General features: G+C 34.1%; 1 protein-coding gene across 1 annotated transcript in view; it reads right to left on the bottom strand.

Moving 5' to 3' along the window:
* The window catches only part of LOC129220508 (glutamate receptor 3-like), a 62,909-nt gene extending 50,946 nt beyond the window's left edge, over nucleotides 1–11,963 (bottom strand). The window contains exons 1-2 of the mRNA XM_054854936.1: nucleotides 11,785–11,963; nucleotides 5,740–5,877 (exon numbers count right to left, since the gene is read on the bottom strand). Of these exons, the coding sequence (XP_054710911.1) occupies nucleotides 5,740–5,877; nucleotides 11,785–11,863 (217 nt within the window). The 5' untranslated portion in view covers nucleotides 11,864–11,963. The remainder of the gene's footprint in view (nucleotides 1–5,739; nucleotides 5,878–11,784) is intronic.
* Nucleotides 11,964–13,880: the final 1,917 nt, after the last annotated feature.

Consider the following 13,880-nt stretch of genomic DNA (forward strand, 5'->3'; position numbering starts at 1 on the left):
GTGACTCACCTTTATTTGATATTATTTGCTACAGCATTAACCAGTCAAATATTCAGTTATTGAAAATTATATCTAAATAATAAACATATCACTATGGAATAAATTATTGCTGAGAACAGCAGAACTGGAAAGAAACGAGCTAGGCAGAATGCAATCCAAAGTTACAGCTTGTTTGCGGGAAAAAATCGAGTAGTCGTTCTGATTCTTGCCGCTAGACGGCCTTCGTTCGCGCTTGCAAAAGAAGTAGTGTATTATGGGACAATAGATATGTGTATTTAATCCGGTAAGGAATTTTTAATTAAAAGTTTCACTGCTGGTTAGATCCGGTGGAACAGTTGGAACAGTTCAATGAGAATCCCCTCCCCCCTTACCGCTCCATGCAGTTACGTTATTGCAGTGAAATTTTAAAACCTATTTAATGTAGGGGGGGGACAATGCATATTTTTCTAGTTTAATTTAAAGCTTTTATTTAGTGTACCTATTTTTTACGGAAGAATGATTTCTAAAGGCGTTTTGAGCAGTTAAACGAAACTTTTCACCTTTTCACGATAGCCATTTTGATGACGGAAATTTTAATAACTCTAGAACTACTTGTCTTCGGAGGAAAAATCAGTCTCTGTGAAATAGCTCTTTTAAAGCTCTTTCAGATGATACACATTAATATTACAGTATAAAGATCTATAATGTAGTTCTAAGCAGTTAAACGCGCGTACTTACCTTTCCAGGCAGCCATTTTGATGACGTTAATTGTAATAACTCTTAAACTATTTGTGATAGGAAAAAAATTCAATTACTAGTAAATAGCTCTTTTAAAGTGCTTTTAAATGATATACTTTAATATCACAATATTAAGATCCATAATGGAGTTCTAAGCAGTTAAACGAACGTACTTTTCTTTAAAAGGCGGCCATTTTGATGACGTCATCACAGGGGGTTCATGACCTCTGATCAAATGCCTCCCGGCGGATTTTTGCTCTTAGATATGTACATAAGCACTGTGCAAAATTTCAGACTGGTATCCGGAAGTGAAATGTTTTGGGTATTTTTGTCATAAACTCCACGGACTATATAGGATTTTCCATATTATTCACTCTGAATAGCTTGCACTTCGAATAACGGACATTCATTTCAACGAAAAAAAAAATCGATGCTACATTAAAACTTTCTTTACGTTATCCATGCACAGTATGATAAAATTTTCAAAAAGAAAAGTTACCTTCTCATTACCTGCGAATCGTTTTATAGTTCAGGAAATACAAACATAAAAAACAAAAAGGGAATCAGCAATATTAATAACATATATTTTACTTTTGATTTAAAGCAATTGTGAAATTTGTAGCAGCTTCACTTTAATACCCGAGCAACATTTAGATGAACGAATGTCTAACCAATTCGCAACTCTAATAAACTATAGAGGGCGCTGCAGTCATTGTCTAATGGCGGACGAAAAAGGTAAAACAAACATACGCCGCAATTTATAATTTGCTTTGACGTTTAGTGAATGACAGTAATTTTCATTGTCTTTGTGAGAAGCTTTCTTTTCTATTCTTCTGAAATTACATTATATCACAAACTGTCGGAAGCCTGTAATTTACCCCAAAGAAAACACGTGGAATGGAATGTTTTACCTTTTTCTTTAGTATTGTTAATCTCCGCAAGGTAGCGCATTCGAGCTCTGGAGTTGCGAATAAAACTCCTTTGAAACGCTTCGTCTGAACAACAGCAAAAAAATAAATAAATAAATAGAATTTTTCCACTGATACATTTTTTATTTATCGTTTGCCAAATTTAACTTTCTTTTTTTCAATCAATTCGCAACTCCAACGAACTATAGGGGGCACTGCAGTCACTGTCTAATGGCGGACGAAAAAACTAAAACAAACGCACGCCGTAGCGTAGAAAATGCTAATTAGCCTAGTAATTTTTGTTTGTATGCATGACTTTTTTTTTGTTTTATTCTTTTCAAATTAATTTTCAAAGCCTTGTGGATATTTTAGCCCATGTAAAAAGAAATGAGAATTCAAGAAGCATTACTGAACATTAGAAATTAATACAAATTCCGTAGTTCGTAGTTACAAGCAGCCATTTCCACGATGTTGAATTCGAAATTTATCAATTCTTGATGAAACTACATTTTTATTGTAGCCATATGAACACTATAAATATTTCATGTAAATAAACCTTTGTTTATCAGTGTTATCAAAAGAGGAAGATGAAAGTTCTTTGTTTTGTTTGGTTAGCGCTAATTGTTTTACATTCGGTTTCGTATGTTTCTAATTTCTGAATTATGATTTAATTCTGTCATGCATCATCAATAAAATTCTCACGGATACATGGCGGTAGTTTTCTTTTTAATTGATCTTCCATTATTTCTTTAAACTTATCGAATTCTGTTATCTTTCTACCATTTTAATCCACACATGATAAAAAATAAAAATGGTTTACAACTGACATGCAAAATCTCGCAAAGCAAGTGTTCTTTACTCGCACAATACTAAAACTATAACCCTAAACTATAATCGCACTATACTTGGCGATGAAAATTCTCAGCGTTAAACATTTTTCATTCCGTTCTACGATATTACTGCATAATATCCTTCTTTTGAGCTTAAGATTAAGAGAAAAAAAGAAAACCATATTCTTACTTACAAATTCACACAAAACAATAAAAAAATTTACCTTGTAGAAAGTTATCCTCTTCCAAAAAAAAAAAAAAATGCTTCGAATAGACTTGCAGATGCGAAGTTTGTTAATCCAGAGTTTTCATGTGCTTGGGATTTCACACCATTTACGACAGTCAACTCACTTTTTAGAGAGAAATAATAAAGACTAACATTATTTTGAGGAGCTGGAGAATAACATTAAGGGACAAAACACTTTCTATTTCTGAAAGCAATCCAAGACACATCGAATGCGTTAATAAATACTCATAACAAACTACCTATGTTTACGTCAACAGACACACATGGAACGCAATGTTTTAGTTTCTTCAGCAGTTATGTAAATCACCCCAAGGTAGCGTATTCGAGCGCTGGAGTTGCGAATCTTAATTTCAAATTAATGTAATGAAATAAATCCTTCTATTCTACGAGATGCATTACCAATTCTTGAGAAATAATGCTAGGAGAGTGATTGTTTTAGGACAGGAGTTTGACATTTTTTTTTTTTTTTTTTTGTTTTTTAGGACAGGATGAGTATGACAAGTTCCATACAATTTGCCTGTTATTTAGGCCCAGGATTATATTTAAGGTAAATAATGTTATTTTCTTATTCTAACCTCTTGATTTAACCACACACTATGAGTAGAGTTAAAAATTTTCGTTTATTTAAAACAGAAATATTGTCCAGGAGAATGACAGCGAAAATGTTTCATATCCTATTCTTGAACTTCAAAATTTTAATAAGAACAGTAGGCAAATCATACTAACAAAATACTCAAGGAATCCAACAAAATTCGAAACTCCAGGGCTCGAATACGCTACCTTGCGGTGATTTACAAAACTGCAAATGAAACTAAAACATTGCCACGTTGCGTTCCACATGTGTCTGTTGACGTAAACACAGGCAGTTTGTTCTGAGTATTTATTAACGCAATCGATGTGTCTTAGTTTGCTTTCAGCTACAGAAATTAATTCGTCCCTTAGTAGTATTCTCGAGCTTCTCAAAATAATGTTAGTTTTCATTATTTCCTTAATAATTGGTGAAAGCGAAAATTCTGGATTAACAAACTTGGATAACGTTATACAAGGTAAAAAATTTTATTGTTTTGCATGAATTTGTAAGAATATGGGGTTTTTTTTAATCTTAAATTAATTAAACTTACCATATGTTACAGCAGCATTTAGTTGGAATGGACAGTATGCAAAATATTTTCTTGAATATATTATCGTAGAACAAAATGAATAACCGCGAAAAAATTTACTTTATTCCTTTTATTCTCAGCTGAAAGGTTTCGCCAAATTTGTTTAGGGTTATAGTTTTAGTATAGTGCGAGCAAAGTAACCTTGGCGAGACTTCGTGTTTTTAGTTAAACCATTTTTAATTTTTATCATGAGTGGAATAAAATGGTTGTAAGATTACAGAATTCGATAAGTGAAAAGAAATAATGGTAAATCAACTAAAAAGAAAACTAGAACCATATATCCGTGAGAATTTTGTTGATGATTTGCATAACATGACACAATTAAATCGTAACTCAGAAATTAGAAAAATCGAAACAGAAAATTTTTAAATTAACCGATTCGGGAATTCGAGAGAAATAACTCAGCTACAAATGGAAAACAATAAGCGCTACCCAAGCAAGGCAAAAAAGTATCACCTTCTTTCGATAACAATTTGTAATGTCATATTGAATTTTCTAGCATTAATTGTTATTCTTGTCAGGCCACAATCATTATTTAGTTTTATCAAGAATTGATAAATATCGAATTCAACATCGTGGAAATAGCTGCTTAGAACTACGAACTACGTAGTTTGCATTAATCTTTGACGTTTAGTAATGCTTCTTGAATTCTCATTTCTTTCTACGTGGGCCAGAATATCCACAAGACTTTGAAAATTAATTTAAAAAGAATAAAGCGAAAAAATCATACGTACGAACAAAAATCACAACACTTTTAGCATTTTCTTCGTTACCATGTGCGTTTGTTTTAGTTTTTAAGTCCGCCATTAGACAGTGACTTCAGTGCCCCCTATAGTTCGTTGGAGTTGCGAATGGTGATAATGAACAGTTTTATAGAACAACATTAAAAATTTCTTTATTTTTATTTATTTATTTTTTTATTTATTTATTTTTTTTTAATCAATAATAATATTTAACTCATTCTTGGGACAGGGGAAGGACATGAAAACCTGGGGACAAAGTTTAAAACGATGTACCTTGATGATTTAAATAGTTAAATTTATTTAAAGAATGCTATTTTGGGGCCGTGGTACCCCGATCGGTAGAGTGTCGGATTCGGAGCCGGAGGGTCCTGGGTTCGAACCTCGATGGTCGAAAACCCACCGTCGTCATTAAAGGGGACTGGGCGACGTTAAATATGCTCGTGGTCTCAATGTCCTCCAAGTGAAACGATACCTCTGGGGGTGCTAGTACTAGGTAGCTATTAGCTCCTGGACTAGTTCTAAATTCTCATAAACTGTTCGATCCGGTGATGGTGCTGCCATCTATCGGTATATAAAATAATGGAGGCAAGGTACTTAGTATGCAGTCCTCGACATCAATACAGTTGTAGTCAGTTGTGACTCTGAATAGGAATAGAATGCTATTTTACACCTTTAAGTATGCTTAACTTTGTACTACAAATTGAATTTGTGGATTGTTGATATAAAATTTTTAAATAATTTAAGTTCATTTGAAAAACGGATAGGGACACGCCAAAAGTGTGACTTTCTGGTTATTCATAAATTTTGTAGAAAAATCTAAATGAGTTATTGTTTTAATAAGAGTTGGATAACATCAGATAAGTTATTTCTAACTACTAAAAAATTAAAATACTTTTGGGTTAAACAATTTTTGTGTTAGGTTACGGGGACATAATATTGTTAGGATTTTGGAGAATCACCCATGTATTAAAAACAACCGTCGTAATGGCAATCTGAAAAATCAAAGCGACGTCAACTTTGGTCACGTGAGGATAATAAGCAATTGGTGATTACTCAATAATTACAATAATAATAGCATTGCATGAAATTTTTAATGATTGCTGATTGATCGTAAATGAGGACGATTGTGCTTACTAGCTCGGATAACTTCTATTGAATCCCATGAATTAGCTGTTCGAACGGACGGCTCCAGAACAAGAGAAGAGCCATTTTGAGCGAGAGTCCAAATTTTGTCGTTGTTCTGCCGAAGGCTACTCCTTTCAACGATAATTCCTGTAATAAAACAAAATAACTAAATAAATAAATAAATAAGTAAAAATTAATTTGAATTTTGACATCTGGAATTCAAATTTTGTTTTTCGCAATCACGAGTATGTGTGTGTATGTAGGCGTATGAGTTTGTGTCTGTGTGTAGGTATGAGTGTGTGGGTAGTTGTGTGTATGAGTGTTTGTGTGTGTGAGGGGGGATGTGTATGTGTGTGTAGGCATATGTGTTTGTGTCTGTGTGCAGGCATGAGTGTGTGGGTAGTTGTGTGTGCATGTGTAGGTGTGTGTATATGTGTAGGTGTGTGTGTATGTGTAGGTGTCTGTATGAGTGTTTGTGTGTGTGAGGGGGGATGTGTATGTGTGTGTAGGCATATGTGTTTGTGTCTGTGTGCAGGCATGAGTGTGTGGGTACTTGTGTGTGCATGTGTAGGTGTGTGTATATGTGTAGGTGTGTGTGTATGTGTAGGTGTCTGTATGAGTGTTTGTGTGTGTGAGGGGGGATGTGTATGTGTGTGTAGGCATATGTGTTTGTGTCTGTGTGCAGGCATGAGTGTGTGGGTAGTTGTGTGTGCATGTGTAGGTGTGTGTATATGTGTAGGTGTGTGTGTATGTGTAGGTGTCTGTATGAGTGTTTGTGTGTGTGAGGGGGGATGTGTATGTGTGTGTAGGCATATGTGTTTGTGTCTGTGTGCAGGCATGAGTGTGTGGGTAGTTGTGTGTGCATGTGTAGGTGTGTGTATATGTGTAGGTGTGTGTGTATGTGTAGGTGTCTGTATGAGTGTTTGTGTGTGTGAGGGGGGATGTGTATGTGTGTAGGCATATGTGTTTGTGTCTGTGTGCAGGCATGAGTGTGTGGGTAGTTGTGTGTGGGTGTGTGTGTATGTGTAGGTGTCTGTATGTATGCATGTGTGTGTAGGTGTCTGTATGTATGCGTGTGTGTGTATGTGTTTGTGTATGTGTGTAGGTGTATATATGTATATGTGTGTATGTAGGTGCGTGTATGTATGCGTGTAAGTGTAGGATATTGACGCAACCTGGTGATGGCTTTCGCTAGAGAAGCAGCATCGTGAGGAGCCAGTCGACGGTGATGATGCAGAGGGTGCTGGCGGGAAAATAAAAGGATAGCACATCAAAACAGTCAAATAAAAGCAATAAGCAATCGTGATTGCTCAAAAAAAATGCAATCTAAGTCAAAAATAATCTATAACCTAAATTTCAATTTACATCTCATTTATTATTTATTAGAAGGACAAAATTCTGTTTCAGCAATATGATTCTTTAGAAGAAGGGAATTATATTTCAGCATTATGATTCTTTGTATGAAAGATTTCATCTGTGTTGCTAAAAACTGTGTGTGTTCAAAAACTCATCTGTGTGGTGTTGGTATAAAAGGAAGTCATGTGATGCATACATCAACTCGTGTTTTTTTTTTTTTTTTTTTTTTTGGAAATAAATAAATAAACAAATAAAATTAATAAAATAAAAGCAAGAAGAAAAATAAAAAACTAAAAGAAGAAAATCTTAACCGGCCCACGAATTACACACAGGTTCGCGCGTGAAAAAAAAAGGTTGAGAAATGCTGCCTTAGACCAAACAATCTACACTGAAAAGACAAATAATGACCTCTGAAAATAGAATACATAATTCAGGAACAAGGCACAAAGTTAAACCACAAATGAGGAGTTTACATTCAAAATGGATTATATCCAGTTTTATATTTTTTTTGGCGAAACCAAAAAACGTTTTGCGCACAAACACTAACTGCTAGAATTTCGAATTTTTCACAATGTTTTGGTAGAATAACAAGTGACTATTGGCATAAGTCTAGGAATTTTTCCTCAATTTTATCAGACCTAAATAGCCAATTTTATTTTGGATATATTCCCTTTTGTTGTAAAACAGTGGATATCATCCCTTTTGAAAAAAAAACATGTATTTTCTAATCTACTTTCAAAATGGATTATATCCAGTTTTATATTTTTTTGGCAAAACCAAAAAACGTTTTGCGCACAAACACTAACTGTTAGAATTTCGAATTTTTAACTGTTTTGGTAGATAACGAGTGACTATTGGCTTGAGTCTAGGAATTTTTCCACAAATTTATCAGACCTAAATTGCCAATTTTATTTTGGATATATTCCATTTTGTTGTAAAACGTTGGATATCATCCCTTTTCCAAAAAAAAACATGTATTTTCTAATCTACTTTCAAAATGGATTATATCCAGTTTTATATTTTTTTGGCAAAACCAAAAAACGTTTTGCGCACAAACACTAACTGTTAGAATTTCGAATTTTTAACTATGTTTTGGTAGAATAACGAGTGACTAGTGGCTTGAGTCTAGGAATTTTTCCACAAATTTATCAGACAAATTGCCAATTTTATTTTGGATATATTCCTTTTTGGTGTCAAAGAGTAAATACCATCACTTTTGAAAAAAAAAATTTCTTCAGAAATAAACTTTAAAATTGAAACAATATTCAACAATCACAATTTTTCAATCAATCACAATTTAATCATTAATTGATCACAATTTAATAGCTATATCAATTATTTAATATTAATTTAGTAATCACAATTTGAGATCGCGCTGCCTAACTGATAACAGAGTTGCACAAGGCGCAATGTGCTACGATCTCTTAATACGGACGGGTATCATGCTTGATTGGAAATGCTCAGCCAGTGCCTCGCTCCTCTATTTTATTTGCGAACTACTTTTGAATTAGAAGTGGCAAATTCAAATTTGGATATGTGCCCTTTTAACATGAAAGTGAATGAGTGGATACCGGAAAATAAGGGATAAGTTCCACTCTGCTGTAAAAAACCTGACGAGAAATAAGGGGATGGATCTACACCATTTAGGTGGTAAAATCAATGTTTACGCATTTTTTAACAGTAGATATAAAACACTTTGAGCAGAAAGGAATTCATGGGTTGACAGGGCTTATATTACAGATTCTGTAAACGAAAAAAATTAGGTTTTTTTAAGAAGTGGATATAATCCGTTTTGAAAGTAAACTCCTCAGATTATTATCCATCAAACGCTGAAATATTTCAGCTGTGAGACTGATACATAACCATGATACATAATAAACACTAAAGGAATACTCTTACTGATATAAAGTGTTTGTTATTAATTATTTAGTAGCAGTTTCAAAAAAAAAAAATAATAATAATAATAATAATTTGAATTTTGACCTCTTGAATTCAAATTATGTTTTTCGCAATCACGAGTGTGTGTGTGTGTATGTAGGCATGTGTGTCTATGTGCGTGGGGGGGGAGTATGTTTGTTTGTGTGTAGGCATGTGTCTGTTTGTGTCTGTGTGCAGGTATGAGTGTGTGGGTAGTTGTGTGTATGAGTTTTTGTGTGTGGTGGCGAATGTGTATGTGTGTGTAGGCATCAAAGGCGGATTTAGGACTGAGTTCCTGGGGGGGGGGGGGGGGGCAGGATTTTTTTAGCAACATTTTTATTGCCCCCCCCCCCCCATTCCCATGTTTTGTCTGTTTCCTGTGATGCATAAGTTCATGCTTTACTTTTTTGTGTGTTGTTTTCATACTGTCCTTTTTGAATTGACCTTAAGAGAGGGAGCTGGTATCAAGAGAGAGACGCGGGGCTCCCTTTTAAGTGGGAAATAGAATATCTCCAATTTTAGAGGGCCGGGGTTTCTCCCCGGAGAAATTTTGTAAAACAGATATAAAATTCTGCATTTTGAAGCCTTGTAAAGGTTAATTGGATAGACATAGAAATTGATAACTAGATTATACAGTTGTACATAATTGTTCAGTCATTTTAAGTTTGAAAGAAAAAATAAACTATAGATTTCTCGTTACAACAACCTTTTTTTAATTATATGTAGTGCAGAAAACGAAAAGGAATAGAAATAGTGTATTTTTTTCCTGGCTAAACAGATTAACAATATGCAGTAGAAGTAATTGGAGCCCACTTTGCTTAGGATTTTCAAAGACTTTTCTAATTATTTTCAAGGACTCTAGAACAATTAAAATTATTTAACGCACTTCATTTGTACTTTCCAGTCTCTGATATTTTAGTACTTGATTGTAAATTTTTACAGTCCTGTTCTAACTTTGGGAGAAATAGCTATTTTAAATTTAAAAGAAAAAAGAAACCATAGATTTCTCACGACCACAACTTTTCTTCAGTTGCAAGTGGGGCAGAAAACGAAAATAAATAGAAGTAGTGTGTATTTTTTTCCGTGCTAAACAAATAGATAATATGCAGAAGAAGTAAGATAAAAGCAATCAACACAGAAGAATTTCCAAAATACTGCATTCGGGATTGAATAAATAGCAAGATATGAAACATGTGAGTCAAAAAAAGTTATTTCAAATAATATGTTACAAACGTGAGAACCATGATTTTTACATTTTTAATACAGGATGTGGCAATGAGCTGAATTAGACATATTTTGGCATTCCTCCCCCTCTACCATTTGTTAGAAAATTTAAAATTTAAGGTTTGTAGCCACACGTTTCCAAATATTCAAGGTTTTCAAGCACTTAAGTATGAAATTAGTTTTTTCAAGCCATTTCCATTTTTTAAGGAACGAATCGTGAATTTTTTTTTAGGAGTTAGGGACCCACTTCAAAGCTGGGGCCCTAAGCAATAGCTTGTTTATCTTATAGGCAAATTCGGTCCCATTTGTAATTCACTCTTTCCTGCAAATTTTTGCTTGATTTTTTTGTAATTTTTACGAAAATTCGTCAGTTTTTACGGTTAAAGGATTTTTGCGATTTTTCCAATCTTTGTTAGGCTTTTATAGACTTATATAAAATTTCAGTCAATTTTTCCAAATCTTTTGATGACTCAGTTATTTAGATTTTAATAATGACAAGGACTGATTCACTTAGACTTAGATGATTATGACTTACCTTACTTTTTAAACAGTATTTATAAAGTAAGTAAAATTGTACTCTCCCTCTAAGTAAAAAGATTCATTTAATCAGAGCACTCAGATAACTGAAATTTATTCAGTTTGCGATAATATTTCTCTCTCTCTATCTCTCTCTTAGAAAAAAAGAGAGAGAGAGAGAAGGGGAAAAAAAACTATGTTTTTTCTTATTTTTTTTAGAATTCCTCAAAAGGTCAATTAATCTACTCCAGTGACAGCTGTACTATATGTATTTAATGTTCGTTTTTTTTTTTTTTTTCCTTTTCTTTTCTCCCATCAGAAAAGGACATTCGCTTTCCCCTTCATTTTCATTGAACTATTCAAAAAAGAAAAAGTCATGATTTTTTTGTTTTAAGATTCCGGAAGATGTGTTGTTACTATATAAAGTTCTCCCAAAATTAGGGGGCATTGCCCCCTATGCCCCCCCCTCCATTAAATCCACCCATGCCCTTCTGAACTATTCAAAAAAGAAAAAATCATATAAAAATATATATTCTTTTAATTTTCAGAAGATGTGTTGTTACTACATAAAGTCCTCCCAAAACTGGGGGGCATTGCCCCCCCCCATAAATCCGCCCATGGTAGGCATATGTGTTTGTGTCTGTGTGCAGGCATGAGTGTGACGATTGCGTGGGTAGTTGTGTGTAGGCATGAGTGTGATGAGTGTGTGGGTAGTTGTGTGTAGGTGTGTGTGTATGTGTAGGTGTCTGTATGTATGTGTAGGTGTCTGTATGTATGAGTGTGTGTGTGTGTGTATGCGTTTGAGTGTGTGTATGTGTTTGTGTAGGTGTGTGTAGTTGTGTATGTATGCGCGTGTGTGTAGCATATGGACGCAACCTGGAGACCGTTTTCGCTATAGGAGCAGCATCGTGAGGAGCCGGTCGACGGTGATGCTGCGGAGGGTGCTGGCGGGAAAATAAAATGATAGCACATCAAAATAGTCAAGTGAGAACAATAAGCAATCGTGATTGCTCAAAAAAAAAAACTAATAGAATTACTTACCAATTTTAACTGTGGTTTGAGGATACCCACATACCGCAACTAGAAATAAACTTAATAATATAAAACTCTTTAGCACCATTCTTGACAAAGTCTCATGAAACTGGATCTCTCAGGGGCAACATATAAGTTTTGTAAATATCATAAAAATTCTATTGCGATGATAATTTGGCTCTACTTCCCCCGTGATCTACGGCAGAAAGACCCACATTTCTTCCATTCGATCTGATAACTGATTGCAAGGCTCTTTCACAAATAACGCGTCTTTCGTCGGCTTTATCAGATTCAGAATTAATGGAAACATACGAGGAAGAACCCTTAAGCGTTTCATCGAGTACTGTCGAATGAAAAAAAAAAGTCAATAATTTCACTTGAAAGAAATAAAATCGTAAATGTGTGTATGTATAGTTGTTAGAAAGTAAACGTGAAAACATTCAAGGTTACCTTTAACTTTTCTGTCGTAGTATTTATAGAATACCGTAAAATGGTACAACTATGGGCCATTTTTCGATGTTTTCAATGAAAATTCCGCGCACATCTTAAATTTGAGGGCTTAAACAATGGTAGCTATACATCTCGTCTTTCACATGAAATATTTTCAAAAAATCTAAGTAGGAAAAAAGAGGAAGGGGAAATTTTTCCCCCGTGGCCATTGCTGTACCCTTCAGCGGTTGGAGGAAAAAGTACATCTTTTTTGTAGCAAACTACAACTGCAACTATTTTATTACAAATGTAGTTAACTACAACTACAACTATACTTTTTTTTTACAAAATGTAGCAAACTATAAACTACTTTTGAAATGTAGTCGCTACTTCGCTACTTCTTAAAATCTTTACTAATAATAAAGCTGAAAGTCCCTCTGTCTGTCATGATCTGTCTGTCGGGATCTCTGTCAGTCAGGATCTCTGCGACGCGCATAGCGCCTAGACCGTTCGGTCGATTTTCATGAAATTTGGCACAAAGTTAGTTTGTAGCATGGGGGTGTGCACCTCGAAGCGATTTTTCGAAAATTTGATGTGGTTCTTTTCTATTCCAATTTTAAGAACAAAATTCTCATAAGATGGACGAGTAAATGACGAAATTATCATAACGTGGAACCGTAACATGGGCACAAGCCAATTGGCGAGAAAATTCAACATACATTATTTGTAAATATACAGGCGAACCAAAAGACCTTATAATTTTCTATTACGAGCAAAGCGTGCGGGTACCACTAGTAAATAAATAAAAAGCATACCCAACGCCCTTTCAGGATTGAACAAACAAATTCAAAAAGTGGTTTCTATGAATAAATTGACTCCTTTGAACATGAAATGTTATTAAGAGTTATTTATTCTTTCTTTCCTTTAATTTAGCCAATTTGTCATTCCGGACATTTTTTTACGATTTTTATGAATATTTGCGGCAAGAAAAAAAATTGTTTTAACGAGTTTAACTTCCAAATGTTTAATCCTTTTCTGACTGAATATTTAATTCAAGAAGTGCAACTCGGGTTATTGAAAATGTAAATAGATGCAGCCATAATTTAAATTAAATTTTACACAGACATTACATACAGGGTGTTTCTGAACTCTTGGGCAAAATTTTAAAGGTTGATAGTACACATCAAAACGAACAACATAAAGTCAAAAATAAGGGTCCCAAACGTCTTCCAAAGAAGAAAGGCCCCATTAAAGTTTCAGGTCCAAAATTTGATATGATTATAAAAAACGGAAAAAAATGGTCGATTCCGCTATTTTTGTATCTTATTAAATGTTTTCTAATGCTTGGACTTAAACTTAAAATCTGAATTGTTGGGAGCTCAGGAAGCAAAATATCTTGCCTCAGTATTGCATAAAGGTTGACATGCAAGAAAAATCATCTTGCATTAATGCTGCCTGAATGTTGTTATGTTACTCCATTTATGCTGTCAGCAGGCTGCCACAATATTGACTGACAAGGTGTATGCAGCATAATATCAGGAAAATATCAAGGTAGGTTGCTTTTGTAATATTGCATACGTATTGATATGACAGGATAATATCAAGATGTTGTCATGACAGCATGAAATCAAGGTCTAGGCAAGATGATCTTGCTTTTGTTATTTTGCATACGTATT

Source organism: Uloborus diversus, chromosome 4 (genome assembly GCF_026930045.1).
Source record: "Uloborus diversus isolate 005 chromosome 4, Udiv.v.3.1, whole genome shotgun sequence".
Taxonomy (NCBI): Eukaryota; Metazoa; Arthropoda; class Arachnida; order Araneae; family Uloboridae; genus Uloborus; species Uloborus diversus.